The sequence below is a fragment of the Oncorhynchus keta genome, chromosome 32, assembly GCF_023373465.1.
Source record: "Oncorhynchus keta strain PuntledgeMale-10-30-2019 chromosome 32, Oket_V2, whole genome shotgun sequence".
Classification (NCBI taxonomy): Eukaryota; Metazoa; Chordata; class Actinopteri; order Salmoniformes; family Salmonidae; genus Oncorhynchus; species Oncorhynchus keta.
The window spans coordinates 3,177,870-3,205,142 of record NC_068452.1 but is presented as its reverse complement, the minus strand read 5'-3'; the positions used below and the strand labels follow the sequence as shown (position 1 = coordinate 3,205,142).

At 45.4% G+C, this 27,273-nt stretch overlaps 1 protein-coding gene across 4 annotated transcripts; it reads right to left on the bottom strand.

The window, feature by feature from the left end:
- Positions 1-1,033: 1,033 nt before the first annotated feature.
- LOC118364819 (myosin-9-like) lies at positions 1,034-27,273 on the bottom strand. Of its 4 annotated transcripts, none has more exons than XM_052490339.1 (41): positions 27,015-27,273; positions 19,902-20,310; positions 19,515-19,671; positions 19,389-19,416; positions 19,127-19,220; positions 18,620-18,637; positions 17,246-17,338; positions 17,066-17,129; positions 16,524-16,622; positions 15,997-16,140; positions 15,766-15,861; positions 15,202-15,473; positions 14,803-14,976; positions 14,304-14,477; positions 13,982-14,096; positions 13,442-13,635; positions 13,176-13,297; positions 12,987-13,056; positions 12,743-12,903; positions 12,475-12,583; positions 12,222-12,353; positions 11,286-11,492; positions 10,869-11,006; positions 10,498-10,621; positions 10,152-10,323; positions 9,615-9,827; positions 9,334-9,478; positions 8,805-9,011; positions 8,335-8,439; positions 8,089-8,241; positions 7,395-7,643; positions 6,853-7,065; positions 6,392-6,604; positions 6,087-6,248; positions 4,484-4,612; positions 4,294-4,382; positions 4,051-4,174; positions 3,568-3,776; positions 3,283-3,391; positions 2,691-2,863; positions 1,034-2,315 (listed from the first exon to the last, which is right to left on the bottom strand). In XM_052490339.1, exons 2-41 carry the CDS (start codon positions 20,226-20,228, stop codon positions 2,204-2,206), a joined length of 5,889 nt encoding a protein of 1,962 aa, XP_052346299.1. In that variant the 5' UTR covers positions 20,229-20,310; positions 27,015-27,273; the 3' UTR covers positions 1,034-2,203. The 4 variants fall into 4 exon arrangements, with proteins under 4 accessions (XP_052346299.1, XP_052346300.1, XP_052346297.1 ...); XM_052490340.1 differs by having other exon boundaries at positions 19,902-20,233; positions 27,015-27,272; XM_052490337.1 differs by lacking the exon at positions 27,015-27,273 and adding an exon at positions 26,428-26,592 and having other exon boundaries at positions 19,902-20,233.

Sequence of the window (27,273 nt, the reverse complement as noted above, 5' to 3'; positions counted from 1 at the left end):
TTCCATGGCAACCCCCACAGGAACCTTTCCCCAATATAATTTTTCCACCATGGGAACCACACCTGTTGGCATTCTCACAATCACATTCTTTCAATAATATGTAGAACTTTTCTTGCAGCTCTGGTATATAAAGACTTTTTGATGCTTTGCTCACAATTAATTCTGTGGCAGCACAATGACCAAATGGTATACTGTATGTGAGGCTCTTGTCTTTGATCATGACACTGAAGAGAGTCCTTGTTAAACTTTGACACAAATTAATCTGATAAATAGCACAATAAGTTTGAGTATTTGTTAGTCAATAATCCATACATCATGCTTACACTCAAAATCCAGTTGTGTGAGGCATACAGGCCATAAAAAGCAAATAGAAGTTCAAAACATGTAATGTTCACAATAACTTCAGTGGTGGTCATTGGACCGGGAACACAGAACTAACATACAACAGGAGGGTTAAAGGATCATACCCCCCCCCATTTTCACCTAAAATGACATACCCTATTCTAACTGTCTGTAGCAAGGATATGCATACACTTGATACCATTTGAAAGGACACACTTTGAAGTTTGTGGAAATGTGAAATGTAGGAGAACACATTAGATCTGGTAAAAGATAAAGAAAAAAAAATGCACCCCCAATCTTTGAAATGCAAGAGAAAGGCCATAATGTACTATTCCAGGTTAAGCGCAATTTAGATGTGCCACTAGATGGCAGTGTGAGCAAATTTGACTGATTCAATGAACCAATGTTAAGACCTCCCAAATATGCTTAATTAATACATTTAAGTTCATAACTGGGCACTCAAACAATAGTATGTTACTATTTCACTAATAGCTACTGTAAATTGGACAGTGCAGTTAGATTAACAAGGTAAGCTTTCTGCCCATATCAGATGCATATCACATGCTAATCACAGAGCAACCGTTCCGCAGGGAGAACACCGATCGCTTAGAGGTTAAAACTGTTTATTCCGTTAGTGTGAATATTATTCACTGCATCACTATTAATTTCAGGGTTACAAATATTGCAGTCATTTCCATTTAAAATATAACTTTATTGAAACATAGCATCTGATAAAATACAAAATACTCTGAAATAAGTCAATATACCCCTCAGTTACAATTCATTAAACCGGAGTGAAAATTTAGCAAAAGCAGCCATCCCTACTATAGCTTGCAGAATATCTATAAGCACTCAATAATTAAAATATGTGAAAGTGCGATAAAAGCAAATTAAAGTGACAGAGCTAGATTAAAGAGTATCTAGTCTTAGATATTAAGTAGAATTCACACCATGTAGTATTCACTGCCACCCATGTGCAAAGAACAGTGTGCCATCTAACCCACCACCATTTTCCCTATTTAGCAGAGCACATGGATCAACGCAAAGCAGTCAATTTCAAGACACCAATTACCATCGGAAAAGACCCCTCCCCACACACACACTTCAGCATAATACGATTTGCAAGTGTTAAGGCTGTAGTTCTTCTCAGTGTATGCACAAACTTTACTCCAGTGTGACCGTTACATATAAAGTGCAGGCTCTATCAGCAGATGGAATAACTGTGTGCAAACCTCGTGTCCTAACGTGATGCAAGTACTACAATATGTGGATTAATAGAGAAGTATAGCTGTGCGTGCAGATAATAGCAGTAAAAAAAAAAACACTAAACCATATTAAATTACTGCATCCATAAAGAAAATAAATCTATGTGCACAGCAAAAGACAGCAGAAACAGTATCACACAAGTTCCAGTTTTTTTTTTGGTGTATTCTAGCCACACTAACAATTTAAGCTGCTAAACCATGTCTGAATAATATACTTTGTATAATGAAGATGGCAGAGCACAAAAATGGATCGAGAATGTCACATACATTTGTAAAAAAACGTTTTAAAAAGTCACGTTCATAACAAAATATATCAATTTGGCCACAGATTTGTTTTGCACAAACTGCGTTGTACAGATTTCAAATGTGCATTAGTAAATCCAGGAGAACGATCTCAGATCTACCTGAACAAAACAGATAGTCAAAAATGGACATTGAAGAGAATAAGTATAAATCTTGGTATAGAATTATTTGTATGATCGCAAGCCTGGCTGAATGAGCAGTCAGATTTAAATAGTTCATTCTATAGCTATGAGAGATGTTGCATTTCCAGTATGGTCCCTGTAAAAGTTGGCTGCTCTCCTGTCACGTTCATCTCACTCAGGTATAGGCTTGGATGCGTCGCTGGGCAGATCCATCTCCTCATCACTGTCCCCCATGCCCGTGCGATTCATGACCCGGCGCATGTTTAAAGGCAAGTCCCCGCGCCTGCAAAGAGTAAAATCAACCACAGAGATATTTGGTAACAGGTTTTATGACTGTGCAATTACTTAAAGTAATACATTGAGATCCTTTTATGCTTGTTCAAAGTCAGGCCCAGTAACACATTGTACTTCTGTAAGAAGGTGCCAAAAACAACATTCATGAGTTCAGAATGTTGCCAAAAGAAATGTTACAAATAGATTCAACACAATCCCCTATTCTACCTGACATGCATACTCTACACCTGGGGCAAAAACCAAACCGTGCACCCAGGGCGTGCCACAGGACCGAGTTTAGGAAACCCCACTCCACACAATCCATTTCTAACTAAACCTTGTGGAACACTCCACCAATGAATAGAGGTTGGAGGGACGACCATACCGGAGCTTGCTCTTCAGGGTGCTGACCTCTCGGGTCACGGCGTCTTGCGACTCAGTGGCATCCTCAAGCTCCCTCTGCAGCTTCCGGCGGTTGGCGTTGGCCCGTGTCACTTCCTCCTCTGCCTCCTCCAGCTGACGCTTTAGCTGACGTGTGCGGTTGTTCGCCTTGTCCGCCTGTGGAGTACAGGCAGAGGATGTTCGATCAGTGGCTGCAAATCTATGTATCCTTCATCTATGGAGGCTATACAGTAACTGTTCAAGGTGGTTCAGGGGCTGCATCTATACAGCATGTGGTTTCTGGTTGTTTTCCAGATATCAGCACAGATTCAGGACAGGTTCAAACAGATTATCTGGGGTATATTCATTCATCGGTTTCCATTGGAAAATGTTTAGTCTGTTGCAAAACGTTTGTTTTGTAACAGAAACCGTTCACTCCAAACAGAAAACAGAACGGTATCAAATACAAACATATGGCTTCCATGGGTTTGATGCCATTCACTCCATTCTAGCAATTCAGCAGCCTCCACTGATATACACCCATGGTGCTACTGATAAAGGGGTAACTGATCTACTTCTATGCAGAGAGGACCCACCTCTGCTTTGTACTGCTCCGTGTTGCGTCTCTCGTCCTCCACCTGCAGCAGCACCTCCTTCAGCTTCTTCTCAGCACGCCTGACCAGCCTGGACGATTGCTGACGCTCCCTTAGAACAGAAAAAAGAAAAGTCAAGACATGACTCATGTAACGGGGCATTTTCTCCTAACCTGCTTCTCAAAATTCATAGGAGGTCAAAGGGGAGGGACAATACATTGATAAGGAAGCAAGGAGAGAGGACGTGAGGAAGGACCAAGGGAGACCGAGCCAATGGTTTTTACTTACTTGGACTCCAAGTCCAGTTGCTCCTCCAGCTGCAGTATCTTGGCCTCCAGGGCAGTGATAGAGGCCTTGTACCTGGACTTTACAGTCTCCTCTAGCTCCTGCAGCTTGAGCTTCAGCTCCTTGTTCTGCCGGTCCAGCTGGGCCTGGGTCCCCTCCAGGCGCTGGGCGGTACTGCGCTCCGCTGTCAACTCCGTGACCAGCTGGTCGGTCTAGGGCAGAGTGTGTAGAGGTATGGAAAAGACTATGCATCGAGATGAACTGGACAATGTCGTGGCCAGCCCATAACTTTAAACATGGTGCATTTGTCTCAATTGAGTACTTCTACTATAAATAGAGCTCTAACGATTCAGGTTGAAACACTACATAAACAGAACAATTATTCTTCAACCAGACTCCCTCTTCCCCCTTTCCCTTGTGACTAACCCAGATAAAATTGAAATACTTTCTCGGTGCAGCTCCTCAGCTTTGCGATCAGTTCATTACCTGCAGCATATTTCTCCTCAAGCGGTCGTTGACCATCTCTGTGTTCAACTGCTCCTCCTCCAATTCCTCCTCTAGCTTAGCGATACGAGTATCCAGCCTCCTCTTCTCATCCACCGTCAGGGAACTGAGTGAGAGGGGGTGAGAGATACATTTTGGTTGGGAAGAAGGCCACCACCACAGAAATGGCAGATTCCATGCAAATTTAATGCAATTTCAGTGTTTCTAGGGTGGTGTGAGCTGTACTTCTTAGAGTTGTGGCCGGTGAGCTCGTCCTGCAGTTCATCCCTCTCTGTCTGGGCCTGTTTCTTGACTCGCTCAGCAGACGCCAACTCCTATGGAAGATTGAGAGGAGTCCGTCATGAGGAGCAGAAGAACATGGACAGTGGGGGTGGGGACAGCGAGCGAAGGAGACCTGCAGACAGACGGGGAATACCTCCTGGAGACGGATGGTGTCAGCCTCTATTGCCTTGAGCTTCTTTTCGTGCTCCTTGGCCATGTTGAGGGCCTCTTCCCTGGAGAGACGCAGATCCTCCAGCTCCCTCATCTGATCTTTCAACAGGGCCTGTACAGGAGGAGAGAACCACAAAGGACTGAGTCAAGTACCACAGACTGTAGGGCTTGGTGTCACTACCGAAAAAGACTGCACACGGCCTAATTTATAGTGAGTCGTGAACTGCGTTTGTGTCGGTGTAAACCTTCTAGCAGCTGTTAAACACGTTTTCAGCTCACTTGTGGTGCATAGAGAAGGTTACCGTGTGTGCGAGATCAAGCCACTAAAGAAGTTAAAACCAAAAGCAAAACACACTGCTCTGCACTCAGGTAATTACTTCCTGCCAGAAGTCTAACATGGTTTGTTCAAGGGACCAGCTGTGACCCCTCTGGTTCTAAACTGAGACCAACTCCATTAACTAGGCCTATGTCACAAGCGCCATCTGATATGCAAGCGCCGATGAGACTTGGAGCAACCACCAGGGACAAGTGAACATTAACCAACTTCAGAAAACTCACTAGGAACAACCGCGTTCCCCAACACCTCTTTGCTCAGTCCAGAGTGCTCACTGGAGGGAAACCGCTAGCCACATCTTCACTTTCCTCCACCTTAACAGGAGACGCACTCGGCCTCCATGCGACAGGAACGTTCAACCGCAAGTGACAAAACCAGTGGATCTGGCCCTTCCAAACTCTGTTTAAGCTCCCGATTCTCCTCAAAAAAAAACAGCAGCGTCACCCCGCAAGACCCAGATCAGGTCTTCCAGCGGATTCTCACAAGCATCACAACTGGGAACAGTCTCCTTCACAGTTTAGTGAGACAATTGTCAGCTACATCCGACACCTAACCAAGCTCACGGTCAGCCTGCTGAGGAACCACAACCTTAAATAGACACATGAATCTCTCAACCTGCAGAAGGCATATCTCTGCCCAGGTGGTCTCCGCTAGAGACAAGAACCATTTTCTGGGAACCACCATCTAGTTCAGGCAAAGAATGTTCCCTCTAGGGCCCACCCACAAATCCTCCTCCCTATCGTTTTTCTTTTCTCATCAGCACTTCTGAACATGTGTAACTTTACAAACTGGGCATCAACCGTCCTTGAGAAATGCCGCTCAGGCTGCATTCAGTACGAAACAAAGTGGAATGTCAATTAAACAAAGTGCTGTTCCGAATGACAAGTTGACAAAGGGGGTTGGGTTGTGGAATACTAAGCATGGCCGCTGCCCTTTAAGTAATTCATCACGCCATACCCCTGCCACACCCACCAAGTGGAGAAAGCACGGACTGTTGAACAAACGTGTTATCTGGGACCCTTGGGACGTCGACCAGTTGAAGTGGAAAAAGAATCAGGGGGGTAGCGCAGACCAAGACTCGGACCCAGGTCTAGCAATTGCCAAGCCAACACCTTTTAATTGATTGGAACGGTGTGTCAATTACAAAAAAAAATCCTACATGCAGCAACACTAGCGGACAATCCTGGAAATGCCAGTAAAAGCTGAGTAATTCAAAAATCACTGCCCTCCTGTGTGCGTGCCTCTGTATTACCTGCAGTTTCTTCAGCTGTTTGAGGGCCTCGTCACGGCCCTTGTTGGCCATGTCGATGCCCGCCTCCAGCTCTCCCAGGTCCGCCTCCAGCTTCTTCTTAGCAGCCGTGGCCAGGACTTTCTGCCGGCGCTCATCCTCCAGCTCAGTCTCCATCTCACGCACCTGGCGAACATCACACAGAGCCATGGTTGTATTTAGTAGGTTCAAGTTTTTTTTTCAATAAGCATTTTTTATTGGATAAGTAGTCTCTTCCGGTTTCAGACTGTTTTCTTCCAAGTGGTATGTAATGAACACAACCCCAGTACCTGTTTGACCAGCTGCTTCCTCCTCTCTTCACCCTGCTCATCTCTGGCCTGCAGGTCCCTGTCGGACTGGGCCTTCATGGCCTGCATGTTGACCTCCAGACGCAGCTTGGCATCCTCCGTGGTCTGCAGCTCATCCTCCAGCTCCTCCAGTTGCACACGCATCTCCTCCAGCTGTTGATCCATGGCCCGCTTCGCTTTCTCCAGCTCGTGGACCTGCACCAAGAGAAAAGGATGAATGAGGGAGTTTGGTGCATTCACATTTTGCAGCGTTTGGAAAAGTTCCTATCCTCAAATCCTCCCGATTTGCCACCTTAGCAAAACACATTGGAGAAGGTCGGACTGGGCTTGCATTTTTAGGAGTCTAGAAGACAGGACGCAATGAAGTGAGAACTTGAGTCACCCACTATCAATAGTTCCACTATCCTTCTAGAGAGTTCTACAACATCTGTGATCAGACTTACACTTTTACCGACGTCGTCCTTCGATGAGACCAGGTTCTCCATCTCTGCCTTGAGGACCTTGTTGGCCCGGTCCAGTTCACCCTTCAGGTCCTTAATAGTCTCCAGCTCGCGGGTCAGAGTCAGGGCCCGCGTTTCCTTCTCCCTGGCCTCTGCCTCAGCCCGGTCCCTCTCCTCAGCATTCCGGCTGGAAATGGTCTTCTCCTCAGTCAGCATCTGTTATCAGGACAGGCGAGAAGGTATTTCAGTAAGACAATTGAGCACTATATCAAAACAAAAATTAGATTTGACTCAAAGCAAATTTGAACCGGAAATGATTGATCAATACATCATATGATGCATAGATCAATCATTACAGGTTCATTTTATGAATCGCTTGTCATGGGCCAGTGAGTCAATCTAGCAAATAAGCCTCTAAAAACAGGGTTATCTAGTCCTTGAGGGCTGCAGAGGTTCCAGTCTTTGGCCATCCAGGACCAGAGGTGCTCACTGCCCACCTCTGCTATAGAACCTCTATGCCATTAATCACCCATCAACCCATTCACCTGGTCAAACTTCTTCTGCTTCTTCTCCAGGTTGGACACAGTCTGCCTGAGGTTGTCCTGGTCCACCATCATGTCATCCAGCTCCTGCTGCAGACGAGTCTTGGTCTTGTCCAGCTTGTCGTAGGCCGATGCCTTCTCCTCCAGCTGTTGGACCACGCCCTCCAGCTCCCGCTGCATCCGTTTCTTGTTCTCCTCCGCCCCCTCCAGGGACTGGGTCTCCAGCTCCATCTTCTTCTTCATCTCCGTCAGCTGAGGGTAAGAGACGTGTATGAGATGTTTGGTAGAGAGGTAAAAAGGGGAAAGGAAGAGATGCACATGACATGAAGAGCTGATTGGTCACGCTAAAGCATCAAGGTCGTGTCAATATGTAAAATACATGAAGTGCCTCAGACGTCATGGTCTGTATGTCCTGGCGTACGAGGTGGCAGAGTTCAAGCAGGGGATTTGATTGAGAGAATATAGAAAGACTTCTGTAAGCATTCAGTGAGGTGTGTAATACATGCACGATAGGGGCAACAAAACTGGATAGTATTATAGAGGTAGAGGGACAGGAAGGTGCTAGAAACCTGAGCTTGGAGGGTGTAGAGCTGCTACTAACCTGAGCTTGGAGGGTGTAGAGCTGGTACTAACCTGAGCTTGGAGGGTGTAGAGCTGGTACTAACCTGAGCTTGGAGGGTGTAGAGCTGGTACTAACCTGAGCTTGGAGGGTGTAGAGCTGCTTCTCCGTGTTCTTCTTGCCCTGCTCCTCTTCCTCCAGCGTCTCCCTCAGGTTGTTCTGGTCCTCCTCCATCTGACGCAGACGAGTGGAGAAGGAGAGCTTCTGACGCGTTTCCTCCTGGAGCAGCGCCTAGAAAAGAGGACAAAAGGAAGGGAAAGAAAGGTTACAGTGTGTGTGTGTGGCCATTTCTAAACAGCACAACATGGGCGTGTGTGACCGTACCTGTACATCCTGCAGTTGAGACTCCACAGTGGAACAGTCTTTAGTTGCCTTGATGGACTTGCCCTCCACCACACTCAACACGCTGTTGACGTTGTCCAGCTCAGACTAGAGACAAGACACAGGAGGAGGATTTAGCCACATCAATCCATTATCCCTAATATACAAACACTCACCATCATCCATTATCCCCCTTGCTTTTACACTGCTGCTACTTGCCGTTTATCTATGCAGTCCCCCCTACCAACACGTACAAATTACCTCTACTAACCTCAAGAAATGGAGTTAAGGGCTCGTAAGCAAGCATTTCACACACTACCTGTTGTAGTCGGTGCAAGTGACAAATAAAGTTGTATAACGTTCATCTAGCCATCCACCAACCCAACATAATAATACTTTCAAATTCCCATTCATCCACCCTCTTACCATTCCCTTTCCCCATCAGCTACAGCCAAGATCCAGTCCACACCTACCTGCATCTTGGCCACCTTGTCAGCCAGCTCCTTCCTTTGCCTCTCGCTCTCAGTGTGTTTGATCTGCAGTTCCTGGACCTGGGTCTCAGCCTTCTTCCTGCGCTGCTCCGACTCACTCTTCCCCTGGGTCAGGGTCTTCAGCTCGATGGCCAGCTCATTATGTTCGCTTTCCATAGCCTGCTTGGCTTTCTCCACTGACGCCTTGTTCTGAACGAGCAGACACATGGGCGGGAGGTTACACAGGCGGTTCTCTACCGAAATACTAGAATGTACAGCATGTTTAACTTCAGAGAAAGCTCATGTTGTACACACACACAGATGAAGACTTCAATATGAAATACAAACTATTACAGTAAAATGTTCAATGTTACGGGCTGACCGGTTAACCGTCAGGTAAATATAAAATGAAAATACAGATTCCACCATTCACACGGTCATGTAGGAGAACCATATGCCTCCCCCCCAAAAAAGATGACTTCCCATAATGCCTACACATGAACAGTATAATTCAGTTTAAGTGAGTTCTCACCCTCTTGGCCTGCTCCAGCTGTTCGTTGAGCTCGTCGAAGGCCTGGTTGTGTTTGTGCCTCATGTCGGCCACCTGCAGCTCGTGCACCTTGGCCTCGTCCTCCAAAACCTTCTTGAGCTGAGTCACCTCAGTCTCACGCTTGGTTCTGAACAGGATGGAGGAGAAAGAGGGGATTGCACCATAGGTCTTCAAATGGGTAATTGTCTATTACTAAAACATTTACGCATAGCAAACCACCATATTGCTGTCCTTCACCAACTGTGTGTGTGTGCTCCCAGTACCTGAGCTCCTGCTGTGTTGCAGTAGAGTCCAGTGTGTCCTCCAGCTCAGTCTTCAGAGCCTCCAGCTCCTCTCCCAGGTCCCTGCGGTGTTTCTCAGCCTTGGCCCTCGCAGCCCTTTCCAGCTCCAGGTCCTCCTGCAGCTCAGAAAGCTGGGCCTCCAGCTCCCGGATCTTCTTCTGGGCTGTGTTCTTGGCCGCGGCCTCCTCCTCAATCCTGGAGGGTGGTGGGGAGCGAAGGGGGATGGGGGTTAGAGTGTAAAGCATTGAAATTAAAGTCATACAAGACTATTTTGTAGACTTTGGTTTTACTGTATGGGCTCAATGAGATCCTAACAGCAGATCAAACTCTTTCAATGGAAAGTAAAATCTCGTTCAAGCCAACCAAATATGGGCCACAAGCCAATTGAAAGTGGCCTGCGTTTTTCATCATACACGCAGCCTATAATGAATCATTGCGAAAAACGTCAAATACTTTTGATACACAATCAGAAATAGAATTTAGGCCCTTTCTCTAATCATGCGTTTTCCCTTCCCTCACCTGGCAAGAGCAGCCATTAGCTCCTCCTCCTTCTTGGCCAGTTGGGCTCGGAGCTCAGCTATCTGGGCCTGCAGGTCAGCCATCTGGTCATTCAGCTCCGTGGAGTCTCCCTCCAGCTTCCTGCGGTTCTTTTCAAGCTCTTGACGACTCTTCTCCTCCTTCCTCAGCCGGTCTGGTGAGGGATGGGAAACCAGGGTTGTCTCAATAATTTAAAGTGGTCTGTCCGGGTCTCAGATTGCTCTCACCGGCACTTTTCAGATCAGTACAGACGAAGGATAAGAGACAAGGAAAAGTGGTTCACCTCAAACATAGAATTTATGTCATTGTCGGTCTATGGTCCACCTACCCTCCAGGTCAGTGATCATGGCCTCGTGCTTGTTCTTGAGTTTCTGCAGGCTCTTGGACTTCTCCTCCTCCTCAGTCAGGTTGGTGGTGAACTCAGAGATACGTTCCTCCAACAGCTTCTTCTCCTGCAAAACAAATAACCCCACACAGTCACAAACAATCCCAGAAGGTTACACAATGTCTGAACCATAAGAGCACTACCGGATATTACATTCAAAGATGAACACCTAGTCCCTGAATGCCAAACAGTAATTTACTCTTAAAAACGAGTCCATGATTACTTGCTTTATTGCTGGAAAGAATTATTGCCCAAGTGATTATTTTATTCTTCCAGCAATCTGAAAAAAAAAAAAAGTTAACACATCAACAAACCTTATTGAGTTTGTTGTTCTGGTCATCCAGCACCATGACATTCTCCTCGATCTTCTTCAGCTTGGCATCGGTGGTCATCTTCTCCAGCTGCAGCTTCTGCCTGGCTGCCTCCTCCTCATCCAGCTGCTGCTCCAGGTCCTACAGAGAGTGCGAGAGATGGAATGTTTCATTTCAGACATTTTCACCTCAATTCCTGCCATCACTCCCTTCCTCTCAAAGTTCATTAAGTACCACACCCTTTGAGGGTGAAATGGAAGGGAAAATGAAAAGTTAAAATTGACAATTTGCGAAGGCAATTTAATAGGAGAAATAAAGGTAATATCTTACTATTTACATGTGACTGACAGGTTTGGACCACAAGGCTTAATTAACAAGGGAAAGTCAGTCCACCATAAATATATATATTTTTAAATCTACCGTAATGTTGGTCTGCATCTTCTTCCGCTCGGTCTGTAGCTGGGTGACCCTCTCCTCTTCCTCCTCTACTCTGGACTCCAGGTCGTGGAGGATCTCCTCCAGCTCCTGCTTCCTGGTGGCCAGCTTGGAGCGCATGTCCTCCGCCTCGGCACACAGCTCCGTCTCCGCCTGCAGCTGCTCCTGCAGGGCTAGCTTCTCTGCATTCAGCTGGTCGTGGTGGTGGGGGCACATGCGTTATAAACAGGGCAATGATTCAAGGCTGGAATGCTGGTTGGTTTATGATACTATGGTGTTAAACAGTATGAAAGTTACTCACTCCATCCACCGACAATGTATAAGACACTAGGGGTGAGTTCCTGGACTTATTAAGCCTTGGACTAAGTAGCAAACTCAATGGAGCATCTCAGTTAAACCCTTTAGTCCAGGACTAGTCTGGGAAACCACCCCAACAAGTCATTGAAACACACCAATTCATAATCATTGAGTGGACCAGTCAAATCTAAATCAAATGTATTTGTCACATACACATGGTTAGCAGAAGTTAATGTGAGTGTAGCAAAATGCTTGTGCTTCTAGTTCCAACAATTCAGTAATAACCAAAGAGTAATCTAACAATTCCAAAACTACTACCTTATACACAAAGTGTAAAGGGATAAAGAATATGTACATAAAGATATGAATGAGTGATGGTACAGAACGGCATAGACCAGATACAGTAGATGATATCGAGTACAGTATATACATATGAGATGAGTAATGTAGGGTATGTAAACATTATATTAAGTAGTATCGTTTAAAGTGGCTAGTGATATATTTTACATCAATTCCCATTATTAAAGTGGCTCGAGTAGAGTCAGTGTGTTGGCAGCCACTCAATGTTAGTGGTCATGACCTTGCATTGGGGCTCAGTCCAATCCATAGAAATAGAATTGCTACCTGTTGCTGCTTGGCCTCGAACTCCTGCAGCTGCTCCTCGGTCTGTTGCTGCCTCGCCTTGGTCTTCTCCAGCTCATCCTCCCGAGCCTGCATCTCCTCCTCCTGCCTGGTCACCTGCAGCAGAGGCTTCACCTGGGGGAGTAGGGGAAGAGGACGGGGACTCAGGACAATGCAAGTAGCTGAGGAGTAGGGGATGAGGTCTGCAACACTGATATTAGGATGGTCCCATATGGATTTGAAACAGTGCGTGTACCTTGGTGAAGAGCCTCCACCACTGCCAGTTCCTGAGTTTGAGGTAAGCAGCACAGTTCCTCTGGATCACCTTCATAGCAGTCAGCTGCTGCTGTCTCTTCGTGAAGGCTCTGGAGACAGAAAAAGAGAACCTCAATCAACCTACATGATGTTATTGGAGTATGTGTATGTAGCGCGCTCACACACACCAACTAATACACAGTATAAAACCATAAGCCAAACCTCATAAGTAACCTGCTAGTTACTGCTCTAAATGAAGAGTTCCTTACTTGCGGGCCACGTATCCACGACACCAGGACTGGAAGCTGATGATGATGTCAGTGATCTTAATGTCCCTCTCCTCCTCCAGGTGGGCCAAGACGCCAGCCCGGAAAAACACCTTACTCTGGCCAATCCGGAACAGGTTGGAATCCAGCTCTAGGGCCTTGATCTGGGAAGAGGAAGGAGAGAGGATGACATTTGGGATTCACATTGGAAGACTGGTGAACAATGGTTTGGTCTGACGCCTCTTACCATGAGCACACAGGCTTGTTTGCCGTCCATGAATCCCTTGGGAATGGCGCTGGGAGTGAGGATCTCATATCTGGGAAAACAAGAGAAGTTTAAGAAGATTAGACACTGATAAGCAGTAACAGGCTAGTCTGCTCAGTGAAGCTGATAAACAGGAAGGAGATGACCACAAAGACATGTTTCCGTGGTTACCTCTGTCTGAACTCCTGGAAGACGATGCGGTTGGGGAAGCCCTGTCTGCAGATACGGATTCCCTCCAGAACTCCATTACACCTCAGCTGGTCCAGAACCAGATGGGGCTCCAGCTTACCAGCCTGACAGTGATAAAGTTTAGAGTCAGGATTTTAAATATTATTTTTATAGTACATGTGCTGAAGCCTGTGCCTCATATATTTATTATTTAAGTTTAGTCAAATCACTCATTGAGCAATGGAAGATTTAATGACTAGACGCCATACCTTCTTCTCGTGGTTGGGGATGATGCAGCGGACAAAGTTGGGGTTGGTGTTCCTGAGAGTGGTCATGAGGTTGGACAGCTGCTCCTTGTAGAGCTGGCCCACGGTGCGGAACATGCCCTTACGGATCTTCGTGGCCCCGTGTATCCCCCCGTCAGACATCCCAGCAACTTTGTCCAGGCCCACAATACGGTCCACTGAGAGAGAGAGAGAGAGAAAGGGAGAATGACAAGGAGGAACAGGATCATAGAGAACACTCAACTCATCTTTCCTGCAGTTATTTTCTTGCACCGTGTACTTCCACAGTTCAAACACACAGAAAGGTTGCTGCAGTTCTATTGGCCAATACCAATCATGCAGTTCTATGTACCAACAGTAAGTGACACACTATTAGAGTCTACAGCCCAACCCAGTTACTTTCTAACCCTGTGGAGGCTGCTGAGGGGACGGCTCACAATAAATGGTTATCATGCATTTGATAACCATCATTATGAGCCGTCCTCCCCTCGGACTCTCGTCAGCTCTCGGTATCTCGAGACTTGCCGTCTCTCCAGAGCTCCGACACAAACTTGTCAGTGGACTGGTTAAGCAGCGAGGCCACGTTGTCATTCAGGGGGTCCATGTTCTTCATCAGCCACGCATCTGCCTTGTAGTCCACCTGGGGAGGAACCATTGTGATCACATGGCTGACCTGTCAAGTTGTGGTTTAACCAATTTGCTCAGGTTAAAGATCAATTCTGGCAAAATTCCCTGGTTTTTCAGAAATCCCAGTTGTAGGATCTCTGAAAAACTTTCATAAAGTACCAAATTCTGCCACCCAATTAGTGATTGATAGATAAAGATACACCACGAGTGGTAAACTGACTTTTCCAGCGTAGTGGATGATGCAGAAGTCGGCAGAGTCCTTGAGTTTCTTGGGCTTCTGAAATTTGGGGTTGTTGCCCTGCTCCTGAACCACCTTCTCCACAAAGCTCTTGTCCGTGGCCTTGGGGAACCAGCACTCCTCATCCAGCAGAGCCAGCACACCAGGAGGACTGGCCTAGGAACAGAGGGAAAGGTTTGGGGGGGGAAAGAAAAAAAAAAAAAATCAGCTACTTGTGGAGACACTAATTCAGTGCATGTTGGGTTGTGCAGGACATTTAAAATAAATAAATAAATAAAAACAGGCCAACTTTAGGGATATTGACTTGCATAGATGTTGGGGAAAAATGCTCAAGTTTGCATTTGGTGACAGGAGCCAGGTAAACAAAACCAAAGGATGGATTGCTGTTTATGTGGTCCAAAGACAACGTGTGTAATTTGGAACAGAACAAATCACATAAGCCTCAGGTCCCTTTGGGAAGAGGTCGTGGCAATATACTAACATGCTTCTCGATGAGGTCGATACAGGGCTGCAGGTCCAGGCCGAAGTCGATGAAACTCCACTCGATGCCCTCCCTCTGGTACTCTTCCTGCTCCAGGACGAACATGGTGTGGTTGAACAGCTGCTGAAGCTTCTCGTTGGTGTAGTTGATGCACAGCTGCTCAAACGAGTTCAGCTACAGGAGAAAGCGGGGGAAAGACAGAAGGTACACATTCATTAGACAGACCTTTTTGGTGGAAACTCAGAAATGAAAAGTTTAACGAGAGAAAGCAGCAGAGATGTCCACGCACCATCTAAATAGAGATGAAGATACATTTTGAAAACCAATTGACCACTCACACCAAGCCATTGTTTTGTATTCAATGACCAACAAACCCCTTTCCCACGACCTTCGGCTCACCTCAAAGATCTCAAAGCCAGCGATGTCCAGGATGCCGATGAAGGAGGCTCCCTGTCTCTTGGTCTTGTCCAGGGCCTTGTTGATCCTCATCACCAGCCAGCGGAACATCCTCTCGTAGGAGGCTTTGGCCAGGGCCTCCACTGCAAACTCAGCCTGCTCCTGGGTCTGGGCCTTCTGAACATAGTCCCTGCCCACCTTGATCCTGGGGGACAGGATGGCCCGGGTGAAGTCGGTCACGTTCATGCCCAGCAGGTGGCACACTTTCTGGGCCGCTGAGGGAGAGAGAAAGGGGTGGGTGAGTGGGTGGTGCTGGATGAATGGATTAGGTAAGGGATTGTAGAAGCCATGAAGGAGGGTTGCAGGAGACAAAGTCTAATTAAGGACCCAAGTTGTGGAGTAAAGGGTACACACTTGTTCCAACCCAGCACTAACACCTGATTCAATTTTACCAGGGAGCTCTTGATTAGTAGAAACAGGCGAGCTAGTGCTGGACTCATTTTTAATGAACCTAGTACCAGTCCTGGGGGAACACCAGAAATTATTAGTGAAACAGATGTAAAGTACCTGTGTCGTCAGGCATGGAGGCCTGGTCAGAGTTGCGCTCCTTCTTGAAGCTCATGTTCCCCAGCTGGAGAACGGCGGACACAGTCTTCAGAAGACCTGATGGAGAACAAGACCAATTAAAATCACAATTTACCAGTTATTTACGTAAATTGCATTGATCTGTAAACAGCTACTTGAACACTTTAGTATTACAGGCCAAGAATCAGGCGTGACAGGGGTGAGTTAGCGTACCTATCCGCTCCTCCTCTGGGATGCTCATGATGTTGAAGGCGTCCATGGTCTCTACAAACAGGTCACGGTCCTGCTGACCAGGGATGGTCACGTTCCCGTGGGTCAGGAAGCGGTAGTTGTTGTAGTCCTCCAGACACAGCTCAGCTGGTTAGAGAGACAGAACACATTTATGTCTTATAGTAAGGCTTATAAATGCTTTAGTTATTACAAGTTAAAGCATTATACCTGCAGGCTTTAAGTAAAGTGTTACTGGATATAATTTTATTTAAAATAAAGACTTTACAGTCTAACCACCATTATAATAATGGCTGGCATGTAGCCTAGCGTTTAAGAGCATTGGCCCAGTAACCGAAAGGTCGTTGGTTCAATGTGTCCTTGAGCAAGGAACTTAACCCTAAATTGTTCCTCTAAGTCACTTTGGATATGAGTTTCTGCTAAAAAAAATTTTTAACACCACAAATGTAATAATTGCCCTGCACCCCCCCCAAAAATGACATGGGTTAAAGATGAGTTTGTTGCTCACTCACAGCGCATTTTGTCCCCAGCTCCCGTGAGCATGTAATAGAAGACATGGAAGGCCCTTTCATCCTTAGCCTGCCGGATGGCTCTGGACTTCTCCAGCAGATCTGGCAACATGGTTCGTCAAGACAAATAAACCACCATAAGACAAAGATATTATTTCATAACTTATTGGTTATGTTAAAGTGACAATCCTTAATTGCTACATCAACTTTTGGACGTATAAAACAAATCATATGTACCCATTGATACTTGAATAACTTAAAATGCCTCATGAGCTTAGCCAGACAGTGTTTAACATTTACATTGGTTTACAAACATTGGAGTCAAACTAGCTTATATTTTGGGTTCGGAGACATGGCTAAAACCAAAAACGTTGCCATCCTGGATGGGCAGTCCTTGCATCCATAGCTCTGGCCATGAATTGGAGTGTGTTTATTTATCCAGGCCCATCCCTCAGCTTTTCCCAACTAATTAATTATAGCTTGAAGGCATATATACACACACACACACTTCTAGTACTATGAAGACTCATTGATTGAAAGGATACAAGTTTCAATGTTGGCTCCCACAATGTATCCATTGACGTCAAAGTTGATCCGGATGAACTTCCCCTAGAAAGAGCGAGAGAAAACAGGTGGTGGTGTCACTGGATCTAGTTACAGTCAATACTGGTCCCTTGTCATTAACACAATTGCGAAGACATAAAAACGTTTTTAAAAGTGCTTACGAATCTGGAGGAGTTGTCATTCTTGACCGTCTTGCCGTTTCCAAAGGCCTCTAGGATGGGGTTAGCCTGCAGAAGTTGTTTCTCTAGCTCCCCCTGGTGACAAATCATATACATGCAGTATATTCACTTACAAATATACTCACACACACAGCAAATGTTATCATTATGGCAGACGGAAGGCAGGACTCAACATGAGCATTCATGCAGTAAGATGCTGAAACTACTTAATTCATTGCTACAAGCGTTGCATTTAATCTTTGCGAGAAGCATTGGGAGCACCCGATTGACTCCACGTGTTAGTCGTGGAACTGCTGCCATGTTATGCACATGCTGCCATCAGCATGACGCAACAGGAACCGGGATTCATTGGACCAGGCAATGTTTTCCCATGTGATTGCGTGGCACTGATGGGAGTGGAACTGTGGTTGTCTGCTGTCTGTAGGAGCAAGCCATTTTCGTGAACAGGGTGGTGTACCAGAAACTGGCCACCGAGTGTATATTGCCTTCTATCAGTGTTCATCATAGACCTCTATAAATGAGCAGGTGTGCATGGCTGTAAGCAGTAAACAGCAGGATATGCCATTATGATACAAACCAAGAAAGTATGACCCCCCAGGGAAGCTATAATTTCCTAATAAACCCCCACATTCATGTTAAATGTTCCACATTGTGACACCAGACCGGTTGCCCAAGTACAAGCAGCATACACTCCTGTCCACAAGACAAAAACAAAAAGATAAGCCCTTAAAAATCATGCGAGAGAATTCAAGACCGTCGCTGAAATCCCAAGACAGCACACAGGCGTGTAAGATCCAAAACATAAAATCAACTTTTGTTGATGACCCCCTGTTCTAAGACCAACCAGATGAGGTGGATAAAGGCCAGACAAACATGATATTGGGTCACCCCTTTACTACTAGTGGCCTGACTCATAAGCACTTTACTGATGGCTAAACACCTGCTAGCTACCCACAGCTTAAATTTGATTCTAGGGCCGAGTTTACAAAGCGGACAATTCTGATCTGACCCAACATCTCAGATATTTTTCCGATCTGATTGGTCTTTTGAACAATTAGTGAGAAGAAAAAAAATGCAGATCAGAATTGGGCAACCTGTGTAAACAGTCCGAAGCATTGTTACTTGATCTGCTTTACTATGCAGTCATTTGAAATACCATGCAGTACTCCTTCAGGCCTAAATCTCTAAAGGTGTTAGTTAGGCTTACGATATAACACGAAGATCCTTCACCACGCCTCAAATACATAATTTCACCTGTACATTACACAGCTTGCAGACAGACTGCAGTTAGTAGAACATGCATGTACATGAAGGGGAAACCGCGCTGGCGAGCGGGAGAGATGGCCATTAACTCACATGTGCTAACGCTGCACCCTAGAGATGGGAACGATGGGTGGAGAGAGAAAGAGAGCGAGAGTTTAACACAAATACTTGCCATACAATTCAAAAACAAAACGTCGCCCAACTGGAAGGGACGAATGACTCCATGTTAATGGATTGTTGAATTACAATCCCCCAGTCAGCAAATGGGCCCCTACTCATAAAGACAGTGCTGATCAAGGATCAGGTCACCCCGTCCATGTAATTTCACTCATATAGAGAGCTAAAATGCAAAAAACTGGTCCTAGATCAGCACTCCCTCAGGCACTTTATGAATACGGGCCCTGGTGACTGCAGGGAGGCGAGGCAGGCAGGTCCGGGCCTGAAACAGCAATGTTAGGAATACGGAACTACCCCGACTCAGGGAATAAGTACAGGGGGGGGTGAGAACATGAGCAGCAGAAGAGGACAACTGCAGAGGACAGAGAATGGAGGTGTAGGGAGAAGGGGAGTGAGGAGGTGAAACGGAGGGCTGGTACTGACCTGGTCTTTCTTCGACTTAAAGGAAGAGGCAACGTGTGCCAGATACTGGATCACTTTCTTGGTGTTCTCAGTCTTCCCAGCTCCTGATTCTCCTCTGTAGTAAAGAGAGAAAAATGGAGAGAAATTAGATAGAAATGAGAGGGCGAGATTACAGGAGTTGCTGATTGAAGACGAGAACAGACGGCAAAAAAACATTGAATAGGAGCTAGACAACACGCACAAATAAAACACGGTGAAGATTTTGAGCAGAGACATAGCTTACGTGCAGAGGATGGACTGATCTTCACGATCTGAAATAGAAGACAGAAAATACATGTGAGTGTGTGTGTGTGTGTGTGTGTGTGGGGCACAGGTGTGTGTGTGTGTGTGTGTCATCACATTCTCTCACCCTGCATCATGCTCCTGTAAGCGGTGTCTGTGATGGCGTAGATGTGAGGGGGCATCTCGTGTCTCTTCTTGCCCTTGTACATCTCTATGATGTTCTCGGAGTAGATGGGAAGGTACTTGTAGGGGTTTATCACCACACAGAAGAGGCCAGAGTACGTCTGAAAGATACAAGAGACTCAGCACACAGGCAATAGTAACCATCTGTACCAAGATTGTGACCCGAATGTCTCACAATATGGCAAAAGACGAACGTGAATAATATGCCGTTACAAAATCACTCGTTGTCCAGAGGGCTGTGTATTTATCAGAAATGTACATTTCTCTGGTCAAGGGTTTTACTGTATACATGTGTTAAATATGTGCATATGAAGCATGCAAAACAACTCACGTAGATGAGGCCAGAGTAGTAGCGGTCCTTGAGGTTGTGCAGCACCGAGGCCTCGTTCAAACACGTGAGCTCGGCCATGTCCTCCACCTTACTGAACTTGGGAGGGTTCATCTTCTGGATATCGTCCTTGTTCACCGTCACCTTCTTGCCTGTGTCGGCTAGCTCCACCACACACTCTTCTCCCTTCTCTTCCTTGATGGAGCCGGCCACGAACCCCAGCGTCTCCGAAGGGATCCATACGAGCTTCTTGGTGGCCCAGTCGGCCTGGTCTAGGGGGTTGGCGACCTTCCCACTATCTCTGTAGAGGAACTTGTCCGCTTCCGACATGGCGGCTGGAGGACGAAGACAATAACGGTAAGACCACACCAGGAGGAAGGCTGGAGAAAAGGAACGTGAGCCAGAACAGTGGCTGTAGAGCAGAGAGGAAAAAGACGAGTCATGGAAACACGCGGTGAAAAAGAGACGATCATTGTTTGAGCCAGGAGTTTGTCCTGAACTCATGACCGGCCCTATAGAGTTCAGCTTCTCCCTGTACAACAATTTATTTGCTTCTGACATTTGCTTTTGATAATAATTGATTTGCTTCTGTAGGATGGACAGGGAGTCCAGAGAAAAATGCAGAGCTAACTAAGACGTTTACGGCCCAGCAAAACTATTTTGGTCGAAATGCCTTACTTTAAAGTGAGGGGCACTCAACAGTATGCAGGTGCAGTTCGGGCCGTTGCAAAATGACTAAAAGGTACAGTTCCTTGGATCTAATAACTTTGAGACAAAGTTTGAGTGAAATGTTTAAGCGTATAATTCACTCAACCCATTAAGGTTCAGGTCATATACACAACATGCGATTCCCGTTTGCTGAAAATGCATTGCTATGCGTGACGTAAACCAGCGTTACATGAAACGTGCTTGTCTGGAATATTTGCCTTATCTGCCATGTACGAGAGGAGGCGCACACACACACCCCCCGCCGGCACACGCTCACACACGGCTGCAAGCTAGAGGTTGTACTATGAGGATGTATTACGAGGATGATCCTCTGTAAGCTCGGTAGATTTTCTCATGAGACGTAAGAGGCGTTATGGACTGACTTTGCCAAGCATAAACTGGATCAGACTAAATAGGTTGTGACAATCAGGAATTGTGTAAGCACACGTCATTGGATTCCCACAAACACAGTGAGAGAGACACACACCTTTCTATTGTGACCTTTGGCCTTTACAAGCTGGTCTTTCGCACTCCTGCTGCCCTCTACAAGAGGAGACAACTTCTGGGCATTGACCTGGTGCTCCCTACATACACGGTAACTTGTCTCTCCTTCCACTGTGCCATACGTGCATTTTAACCTCCCCCTTTCGTTTACCTGACCATCCCATCTTCCAACCATGGTCACATTCTCATTCTGATATTTCTTCCTTAACCAAAACAGAACACTCCCACTATTGCTTGATGCCCGATGAAGCTGACAATGTCTTAAAATGGACACCGGACAGTTAAAGTGCTCAACACCATAGCTTTCCCAGTATCATGTTCATCACCAAAACAGAAGAAAATGGAATGAAACATGAAGGGACTACCTGAACTTTGTCTAATAAGAAACGCTTGTTTTTTTGTTTGTTTTGTTGCTAAAATGTTTTGCTACGGTGTGCCATAATGAATGCACCCCAGCTGTCACATTATTACATAACATTGTCTTAAGGACAAGTAAATAGCGGTGGACTAATCAGAGGAAGACAAATGAGGACTTCCTTTGAAGGGGAACAGAATACAGGACAGCCAGTGAGGAATGTCTGGAGCAAGTTTAGACAGACATTTCATTATACTCATCCACACCCTTAAGAACTGATACCATGTCTGAGAAAAGTCACTCTTCGGGTTAAATTGACAACGACACAGACAGATCCACAACCTAATACTTCCCCCTTTATCACAGGGCCTGAATTCATAGTGTCTCAGAGTAGCCCCATTGCTGATCTAGGATAAGGTCCCACCTGTCCTAAATCTTTTCATTATGATCCAAAAGGCTGATCCTAGATCAGAACTCCTAGTCTGAGGCGCTTTATGAAAACAGGCCCAGGTATTCTAGGTCAATTTCTATTTCCATCTGCTTGCGTCTCTAGTCCATGACCCTTTCAAGGGTGTGTGCGCATGCTCATGGGCCTCAGGCTACAAGTACGGACTACAACGCCCAGTCGTAACCAGTTTTTCCTCCATGGTAACATTCATTCCAGGTCAGATCAATATCGTCAGGATTACATCATCTGTACAGGGTTGCCTTGTCCACCATTATAATTCTAAACCTCTTAGGCTGCATTTACACAGGCAGCAAAATTCAGATCTCACCAATTTGTCTTTTGCCCAATTAGATCTGATGTGAAAAGATCTTAGGTGACAGTTCAAAAGAACAATAAGTGGGAAAAAAAATATCAGAATTGGGCTGCCTGTGTAAACGCTGCCTTATACTGTTTGATCGCTAATGAGGCTGTGTCCAGATCTATCAGCATATATTGCAAGGTTCTCTCCCACTTCCCTGCAAAACATCACCACGTGTTGATTATGTCAGCCAGTGCCCGAGGTGGTGACACTAAACAGCGAGTCTAACCCGTCCCCCCCTATCAGGGAGAAAGTGTGAAATAAGAGGGACAAAGAGAAAAGGGGGGATAGAGGGATGAGAGCGAGGGACAGAGCGATAACATCCAGGTGTCTAAGTTCATTATGGGCTCAGACTGATGCTCTGATTAAAGACAGAGGGGGAGGAGGAGGATCACCTCAAGGATCTGTGTCCATGCTGTTGGCTGTCCACTACATGTGCCAGCAGGAGTGGACTACTAAACCAGAGTAAACCAGTGTGAGTACACAACTTAAAATCAGGACTAACTGTTCCCACTCATAATGACCCACGCATGCTAGCCTGATCCCAGATCCGTTTGTGCCGTCTCGCTAACTCCTTGTCACTCAGACCAAACGTGACATTGAGTGACAAGAAGTTGGCACAAAGATCTGGGAACAGGCTAATCTCAAGCACGTAAGCCCCATCTGAAACACACAGGAGGAATGGGTTCTCTCATGGGAGACATGAAGAAATGCAGACAAGACCATGAGAATGTGACACTTTCACACGAATGTGGGTTTTCAAAAACAGAGTGCTAACTGTGGGCCAACTTCCACAGGAAGTTGCGTGATATGGTGTTGCAGTGTTGACACATGAATTTCCTGAGGGTCTTATCGCCTAACTTCAGTCTAAAAAGGACACTAATGACATCTACAATTGATGGTACCCATTGTCATACAGTGTTAGAGGATCAGAGTATAAGCCCGTACAGTGGGCTGTGACTGCCAAGGATTTCCTAGTCACCTTTCAACTCATGACTGGCCTGCCAACTCAAATGACGTGTCAATTAAAGGGCAATTACACCACTTTTCAACCTAATTTCCATCGTCTCCAGCACAATACCAGTGTAGGTCTACATATGTGAAAAAGGTACAAATATAAAGTTTAAAAGTTGCTGAAGCTAATGAATTAGGTTGAAAAGTGGCAGAATTACCCCTTACACACAACTCCTTATCCATTCACTCGAGGGACCCCAGCATGGTTCTTCTTGCAGTTGCCCCATTAGATTGCCGTGCATTGGGTCCAGATCTGGATTTAAGAAGTACTTGGGGGCAGCCAATACTTTGCGGCCTGACGGCTGCTATAAATCCTGTAAGGCAACTCATCCAACTCTGCTACCAACCAGTATCATTTACCTAGGTTATGCAGTCATTGTGTCAAAACTGTAACACAGCATAATAAAGTCCTACAGCTCAAGCTGCTGCAGATGGCGGTGGCTTGCGTTTGTCTGTTAAAAGGGCAAGCCAAGCTAAAGACTGGATTGAATGGATGCCAAGACGACAAGTGCGTAGAGGTGTTGAAACGTGATGCTGAGGACAGCAGGGCAGGTCTGTCCAGAGATGGACATTGGCTAGTGGTGACCTCAGACCTGGTTTTAAACAGTATTTGAACGATTTCAAAATGCTATCTGGGCCTAATTGAATGGCACACTGGAACGGTCCCAACAGTGCAATCACCACCCATCTGGCACTCCAGGTAGGCTTAATTCACCCCTACTTAAAATCTTGACTCTTGGGCAGATGTAACATAGTAAAATGTAATTTCGGGATACTCCAATTAGTATGAGATGTTACATCTCAAATGGTATGCATTAGAGGTCGACCGATTAATCGGAATGGCCGATTAATTAGGGCCGAATTCAAGCTTCCATAACAATCGAAAATCGGTATTTTTGGGCGCAGATTTATTTTTTATACCTTTATTTGACTAGGCAAGTCAGTTAAGAACACATTCTTATTTTCAATGACTGCCTAGGAAGTGGGTTAACTGCAGATTTTATAGTTAACTAGTCCAATGCTATAACCACCTGCCTCTCGTTGCACTCCACAAGGACTGCCTGTTACCTTGGCTTCTACTGCATTCACGTAAGTTGCTAGCTAAACTTCTAATAAATAACAAAAAACTATCATAATCACTAGTTTTAACTACGCATGGTTGATGATATTACTAGTTTATCTAATAAAGGTCAAATAAAATCTAGTGTCCTGCGTTGCATATAGTCGATGCAACACTGGGAGATGCTTTAACAAAAGCGCATTTGCAAAAAAAGCACAATCGTTGGACGACTGTACCTAACCATAAACACCAATGCCTTTAAATTAATACACAGAAGTACATATTTTAGCAGGCAATATTAATCAGGTGAAATTGTGTCACTTCCCTTACGTTCATTGCACGCAGAGTCAGGGTATATGCAACAGTTTGGGCAGCCTGGCTCATTTGAGAACTAATTTTCCAGAATTGTATGTAATTACGACATAACATTGAAGACTGTGCAATGTAACAAGAATATTTAGACTTAGGGATGCCACCTGTTAGATAAAATACCGAACTGTTAAGTATTTCAAACATCACTCGCTCTGAGACTTGGAGTAGTTTTTCCCCTTGCTCTGCAAGGGCCGTGGCTTTTGTGGAGCGATGGGTAACACTGCTTCGAGTGTGGCTGTTGTCGTTGTGTTCCTGGTTCGAACCCAGGTAGGGGCGAGGAGAGGGACAGAAGCTATACTGTTACACTGGCAATACTATAGTGCCTATAAGAACATCCAATAGTCAAAGGTATATTAAATACAAATGGTATAGAGAGAAATAGTCCTATAAATACTATATTAATAACTACATGAGCAAGGAACTCAAACATTAGCTTTTTTACATGGCACATATTGCACTTTTACTTCTAACACGGTTTTTGCATTATTTAAACCAAATTGAACATGTTTCATTATTTGAGGCTAAATTGATATTATCATTACAAATAAATAGTCAGATAAAAAAAGCCAATACCGATTTATGGGTCCTCCAATAATCGGTATCGAAAAATCATAATCGGTTGACCTCTAGTATGTATCCATTTCATATGTTATGTTACGAATTCCAATTTGTCGTCAGCAACATTAGCTAGGTGGCTAACGTCAGCTGGGGTTAGGGGTTAAGGTTAGCCAACATGCCAAGTAGTTGCAGAGTAGTTGGAAAGTTGCTCAAAAAACGCTGAAGCTGTCCGTGATGAGATTTGAACAGAACCATTGGGTTGCTAGACATTCGCACGTCCGCCCAACCACCCTACTTTATTTTTTTGCCTTAAGTAACCTTCCGTCATACACAACTATAACATATACTAACTTGAGTGCCACAGATGTACATGTACTATGTTATGTGTAGTCTGAGACCAGGCTGTCTCCTCATCTAGTTAATGCCAGACACTCCTAGTACCTGCATTAACAACTTTAGTATCTAGGGAAGAAGTGGGTTGGGAAGTAACCAAGCAAGATTGTTGATGTTATTGCATAACAGATATGCATGTACTAATCATATAAATCTATTTTAAGGTGTGTATGGTCTAGTCCTCAAGGAAGGACTAGATTCCTACCAGGAATATTGCATTCTGCAATATAGCTCAGACAGCCAAGTGGCCTGAACTGAATACAGGTTTGGCTCAATTTGAATGCCACACCTTACCATACGAAACAACTCAAAACACGAGACCCAGTATTTCAGCTGGCAAAACCATTTGAATGTGAGTGTGCAAATGTTGTATCCTTAGGGCAGATCCATAACAGGGCCTGCATGCATTTTGTGCTCCCACCAATCCATGGTCTCAAATTCCAACTTCAAACCAAGACAAGCAAACATAATTTAAATTGGCAGTGTTGGAGAGAATTGAACTCAATTTAGTCCAATAGTAATTTAAATATGCAAATGTATATTTTCCAACTTCAGACCTGCCCAATTCTCATTTAGGCAAAAATATATCACCCCCCCCCCCCCCCAAAAAAAAATCTGAAATGTCAAGACTACGAATTGTAGTTAAGAGTGAATTTCGGGTAGCTCGCCGTCTTCCAGTGTGAAACGATTGGTAGCTTAACTGTTTTCAGAGTAGCTTCCGCAAAACAGTAAATGTGTCAACGTAAAAAGTGCACTTACTACAGGGTTGATGGCTGTGGTTTGGAATAGCCAACAAGTTTGGGCAGCAGAGCATAAGATGGAACACTGGCTGGGTGTTGTCCTTGTTAATTACTTGTCATGACATGGGGAAGTAATCATAGTTTGTACAGGTAGCCTTGCAGATTCTACCACCCAGGTTAGCTTTACTCAAACTGTGTCCCCGTGAAAGCTTGACAGGACTAATGTGAAATGACTAGAGAGAATACCAATATCAAGGCCCATCAACTAGCAATGTAGTTTTCAATCTGTCCTAGTGTCCCCTCCTTACTACCAGCGACCACGTTCACACCGGAAGCAGTGACGACGGATATTTAAAAGGATACCTTGACGTCGAGTATTATGGTTGCTGCTTGACGCCTCACCTTTCGATCTACATTCGCAATAAAAACGACGAGGCGCACATGAACGCAGAACTAATAAAAATAATCTACTTGTCTGTCGTCGCTAGTAAAGCTTCCCTCAACAGACTTCGAAGTAAGCACTAACATATTCCAAGTAGATCTCATTCCACGAGGATTACAGAGGGATCGACAGATAGGTAACCTTGATACAAAATAAAAACGTACCTTCTGCTCGGTTGTCGGCACTACGGAGTGAATTCGGTTGCTCTATCGGTTTCCGTGTATGCAAAGGCAACTCATTCCACGCGACTCCAAAAACCGTACTGCAGGTGCTTCCCTTCTCAATTATGTCCCTTTCTGTTGTCTCTGCGCCGGGCGTGGCTGAAATAGGGTGGACATATCGAAACTATGATCCGCCCACTTTATCATTCACAGGTGAGAAGGGTCTGACTGCGACCCGCGTCCACGACAAGACTCCGTAAGA